The following is a 6,000-nucleotide window of genomic DNA, read 5'->3' on the forward strand; positions in this document are numbered from 1 at the left end:
TGTTGGCTTCATTCTTTTTTTTTTAATGTTTTATTTTATTTTTTGAAAGAGAGAGATAGACACAGCGTGAGCAGGGAAGGGTCAGAGAGAGAGGGAGCCACAGAATCCAAAGACAGTTTCCAGGCTCTGAGCTAGCTGTCAGCACAGAGCCCAATGCGGGGCTCGAACCCACGAACCGTGAGATCATGACCTGATCCGAAGTCAGATGCTCAATTGATTGAGCCACCCAGGCGCCCCCGTTGGCTTCATTCTTAATAGTATCCTTTTTGTATTGTGGTATAGCTCTAAGCTTTGATCATTCTTAATAATTATTATCTTGGAAGGAGATTTTTTTTTTCCTCTGATTTCCCCCCTGTACCCATCTGTTGACCCATTTCTGGAAAACGGTTTTCTGATTGGCTTGCTATTATGATTTATGAGTTGCAGTAGTAGTTCTAGAGTAGTTACTAGTAATAACTAGCAGTTCTAGTTAACAGAGAAACATGGCTTCTGTAACCAGAAGAGCTTGTCAAATAACCAAATGTGGTCTTTGCTATCTAGAGATATGCATTCATTTGTAGCTCCCTGCCTTTCTAACCAGGAGAGCCTTTGGTTCAAGGGGCCATTAGTTCTAAGGGAAAATGGTCACTCAGCACAATGCCTGTGAATGCTAGATACCTTCAGGATGTAGGAGGGACATATGAAGTCAGTGAAATTGATGATTATTATAAACAGCCCAAGAATAAACCCAAACTGTGTATGACAGGTGAAACAAGATGTTGGCATGGTTGCTAGTTGTGCTCAAAGATAATTTGTCTTGTATACACAGAAAGTTTTTCTAGGGACAATGAGTTGCTATTGAAAGGAATGCTGCCATGTGTTTCCCCCCATTCAAAAACAGTTTTGTTTTCAATCCATTTCATCACACAAAAGTTATTAAAGGCAAAGAAAGAAAGAAAGAAAGAAAGAAAGAAAGAAAGAAAGAAAGAAAGAAAGAAAGAAAGAAAGAAAGAAGGAAGGGAAGAAAGAAGGAAGGAAGGAAGGAAGGAAAGAAAGAAAGAAAGAAGGAAGGAAGGAAAGAAAGAAAGAAAGAAAAAGAAAGAAAGAAAATCCCCATCTTGTATTTGATTTTGGTATTTTTGGCTTCCATAGAATTAGGATATTCTACTTTCCAAATGTCTTAATTGCTAATTATGACCTCACACTCTATATTAGAAAATGACATACAAATTTTAATATATGTTTTTGGTGTGTTATACAATTATTGCTGAAGTCAGAAGTGAAACTGAACCATAAAACCTTAATTGTAAGCTTCTATTCAGACTGTGGAGTTAGGTTAACAATACGGCATTTCAGATGATTTCCAGGCTGTAATTTTTGGGGTGAAGGGGGGAATAAGGAAGTCACAGAATTTGTTTGTTCCACCTAAATATCTCTTTGAAACATATTAGGTTAATATGTGCCATTTCATCACCACTTCTCAGGTGTTTGGTGATATCAGTGGCCTCAGGATTATCCCCACAGAAGTGGCCACAGCAATTCAGAAGCACATAGGTGAAATGGATGGTACATCAGATGGTACAACGGACGGTACAAAGGCTCCTTTGACATTAAATCAGGAGAAATGAAAAGAAGCCATTAAAATAAAAAGGTATTTTTTTTCCTACTGAGTAAACATTTAACTCCGCTGAATGTGAGTGTATCAACTAAGTAGGAGCCACCAAGTGGTATTTTGTTCTTGTTTTCTTAAAGCTTCAGGGTGGCATGCAAGTCATGGTCAGACCAGTCCAACTTCCTTTCAACCTACCGCCTTATAATAACGCACTTTATTGTAAGTCAATAACCGGTATTTGTAACAGCAACTAGAAGTCATGATCATCTCGACTATGTTTTTCAGAGAGTGCAGAATCTTACCAGTCATTAGTTTAGAAAAAAATACTTGACTACCGCAGGATTTGCAGAGTGCTACGACCATTTTTCATTTTCTTTTAAAAGTGGTACTCTTTCATTTGGAGGGAGTAAGAGAAATGGCTAGACCATGATATAACCAACGCCAAATAAATCCCCTTTCCTTTCTATGTAGCTGAAAAATCTCATTTCTTTAGAGGGAACTTCAAGAAAAAAATGGAAAAAAGTAAATAATAAGAATAAAGTCCCTTCAATGAGTAGGTTTGCAGAGCATATATTTTGTGTTCTAAGATAACAACAACCAATCCCAAAATGTCTGGCTCAGATATGGGCTCCCTGCATATACCTCAGCTCTTTTTAAAGGGAGCAAGTAGCACAAGAACTTTTCGGTTCTTATATTAGCCCTTTTCTTTTTCCTTGCTTTCAACTGAAGATCTGGAGTGGGATTTAGGGTCACAAATGGACAATGAACCATCAGAGGGTAGACGGGTCATAGAAAGTCTTGCATCATGAAGAATCTTCCCTCACCATACAGCAATAAATACAGTGGATTGTTCACCCTGATCTTTCTCTGCGCCTTTAACGAAGGGTGAACAGATATTGAAAAAACACTTCTCTCAATGTTATAGAAGCATCAAAATTAATTCTTATAATTAGGAAACGTGAACACATCTGCTCCTGGTGATTTTCAATTCTGGGCTTTAATCATTGTCTATGATGGTATCTTCAATCTTACACAAGATGACTGCATTAAGGATTATACAAGGTGTTCCCTCTATTGGCTGAGATTAGCACATGCATATACTGTCTATATTTTTCTTCCTATTTGGCTATTTTTGAAGGCAGATCAATATACATTAATATCTTGAATATTATTGAATAAATATTCCAAACGCCTTTTAATAGCTTAAATTAACACACAGGCACACCTCAGGCAGTTCAATTCACCTTTTAAGATGAGACTCAAGGGGCGCCTGGGTAGTTCAGTCGGTTGAGCGTCCGACTTCGGCTCGGGTCATGATCTCGCATTTCGTGGGTTCGAGCCCCGCATCGGGCTCTGTGCTGACAGCTCAGAGCCTGGAGGCTGTTTCGGATTCTGTGCCTCCCTCTCTCTCTGATCCTCCCCTGCTCATGCTGTCTCTATCTCTCTCTCAAAAATAAATAAAATATTAAAAAAGAAAAAAAAGATGAGACTTGAGTGGCACCTGGGTGGCTCAATTGGTTAAGCCATCCGCTTCAGCTCAGGTCATGATCTTGTGGTCCGTGACTTCAAGCCCCGTGTCGGGCTCTGTGCTGACAGCTCAGAGCCTGGAGCCTGCTTCGGATTCTGCGTCTCCCTCTCTCTCTCTGCCCCTATCCCACGCTCAAGCTCTGTCTCTGTCTCAAAAATAAATAAACTTAAAAAAAAAAAAGATGAGACTTGAATGTCACTATCATTGATCTTTTTCCTTACTCACCTCCATTCCTGCAATTGTAATTTGTTACAGTTTTGATCACCAGGCTCTTACCTCTGTTTTCACTTAACAATTTTGTATTCTAATTGCATACTTAAGCCTTCCCCATTACAACATGGCTTACCTGTGGACAGAATTTTTCTATTGTACCTTCCTATTAACAGAACTTGGAAGAATGCTGGTCACAACTCAGGAGCTTAATGAATATTTGCTGTTGAAAGGATGGTGTGAAAAACAATGAGGGTGTGGTGGTGATAAAGGCCAGGTCTTTATGGTGTTGTCAGTTATAGTATAAAGAAAGCCAGAAGGAAGGGGGTGGCAGTGCAATAAAATAAATTCTATGAAAGACTTGTATCAGCACAAAATGTACTGAGGAAGAATAGATGTATACAATTAGATTTCTGCATCTTGAGCTACATTTCATTAGATCCTTATTTCAAGTTGATAAATATAGTTGAACAAATGACATGGTAATTTTTTTACTCAGCTGTCATTCACTGGACTGAATTAATAAAAATGCCTACTGATTTTATTTTTGACTACTGATTTTTTAAGGCTGCTACTTTTATTTATACTCCCTTCACTAAAATGTAAGCTTTATGGGGGCAGGAATCATTGCTTCGTTTATTTACTTTTGCCCTCCTCAGTCTGTAATACTGTACTTTGAACTACTAAGTGCTCAGTAAGTTTTTCTTGGATGAAAGATGAAAGTGATGGGTCAAGTTTCACTTGACTTTATATTTATTGTACTGTATGTCAGTGAATTGAATAAACAATACATACACCGGCAAAAACAAACAAAAAAACCCTTACTTTTCATTCTTGTGTTTCCTTTAGGAATTGGTGGTCCCAATGGAAGAAATGGCATAATTAAGAAAAGTAATATTTTCTGGCCGCTGAAAGATGCCCAGGTTCACATCCAAGGAGTCTCTTACTACATTATTGTAACATATGAGTTGTTTGTTTAGTATTTTTAAATGAAGTCTTTTGCTCTCGTTGCTTTAGATATGTTTTCCTTGCAATTGAACTTACCTTACTGACCATTAAGCATTAAGTAATAGATTTAACATATGAGTCATTCTAACACTTTTGTAATGTGATGTGTGTGTTTGCATGCTTATGTATGTGTGTGTACGTGTGTGCCCGTGTGTGTGTGTGTATGTGTGTTGGGTAGAGAGTGACTACCATGTTTTTTCAAGAGTTCTCTGCTTGTTGAATATTCATGGCCTCAGTGCAATCCAACACTCAAGAATTTGCCACTATCTTATCCCTGAAGTAAATATCATGTTTGCATTGGTATTGAGATGACCTATTTAATTTAGATTTTTTTTTTGCATGTACATGTGTAGTTAAGTACTTAACAGAAAAATAGAAAAAAGAAAATAAAGGAACTTTTTACTCTTAAAATAAATTTCTCTCATCTTTGGTGAATTTTGAATTAAAAAAATTCATCTTTATGAATTAACAAATGATAATTCCATGGAGTGGTCATTGTAAATAGATGGTCTACCAGAACAGATTCTAACATGTGACACTCTAGTATATAATCCCCTTAACAGAGTGCACATATTTATACACAGTGCAAAGTGTTATGTTAAAATTCAAGGTAGAGGTAATGATCTCACTGTTCATGGGATTAAGCCCCATGTCAGTCTCCATGCTGACAGCATACAGCCTGCTTAGGATTCTCTCCCTCCCTCTCTCTCTGCCCTTTCCCCACTCACACATACTCTCTATCTCAAAAAATAAATAAGAACTTTTAGAAAATTACTAAAAAAGGAAGAGGTAAATAAAATTCAAGATAGATTTCTGAAGGACTATCTTCCTCTCTTTCTTTCTTAGTTTCTTTCTTTCTTTCTTTCTTTCTTTCTTTCTTTCTTTCTTTCTTCTCTCTCTCTCTCATCTATCTATGGATCCAGTCATCATTTCCCTTAGTATATTGAGGATAGTTTATAATGCTCATAATTATTTTTTAAGAATCTGTTAGTAATACAAGCTTTGTTTTATGTATAAATTCATGCATATTTACTTAATAATTTCATTGATAACTTTATTTCTAGTATTATAGTTAGTTACTAATTAATGTGTGTCATTCACATTGATATTTTTCTCGCATTTAGAAATAATACAGAATACAAAATATGGCTATAATTGAAAACTATAAATTAAAAAAATCCTTTCAGTAGATTGCTTTTGCTAGTACCTACTGTGTTCTTATCACCTAAATAGATTTTCCATTTGAAATTAAATTCTTTTAAGGAATAAAAATATAAATAAAAAGAAATTAAAAATTTAAGTGCTTGCTGTAAATTTGAAAGCAAGATCCATAAAATGTTCCTTGTATTAAGCTCAGTGACAATAGATAGATTACACTAAGTGTCAGTTGAGCAAGTGGATAAAAAATGAGTGCTTTTCCACCTTCAGTTGAATATGGTGCTAGGTGGTATGTGCTGGCATTAAAAGCAAATTACTTATCACTTCAACAATCACAGCATGAGAGCATCCTATTGGAAGTTGTATTTCTAGTCTTTGTTGGTCCACAGTTTTATTAAGTAAATCAACTGATAATGCTCAGATAAGCAAAGGAAGAAAACCTTGATGACATTATGGCATTTTACTTTTTGAGTGCTTATTCAAGATGGCTCCAAAATGGCCATTT

The 6,000-nt window shown here is 36.3% G+C and overlaps 1 protein-coding gene across 1 annotated transcript in view; it reads left to right on the top strand.

Annotated features, from left to right (window-relative positions):
* Positions 1–4,723, top strand: part of LOC120246219 — a gene marked incomplete at its 5' end in the record, with an annotated part of 228,496 nt that extends 223,773 nt beyond the window's left edge. Inside the window, 2 exons of the mRNA XM_039253656.1 lie at positions 1,464–1,630; positions 4,179–4,723. Of these exons, the coding sequence (XP_039109587.1) occupies positions 1,464–1,607 (144 nt within the window). The remainder of the gene's footprint in view (positions 1–1,463; positions 1,631–4,178) is intronic.
* Between the last annotated feature and the right edge of the window lie 1,277 nt (positions 4,724–6,000).

This window comes from Hyaena hyaena, unplaced genomic scaffold (assembly GCF_003009895.1).
Source record: "Hyaena hyaena isolate Hyena2069 unplaced genomic scaffold, ASM300989v1 scaffold_455, whole genome shotgun sequence".
Taxonomy (NCBI): Eukaryota; Metazoa; Chordata; class Mammalia; order Carnivora; family Hyaenidae; genus Hyaena; species Hyaena hyaena.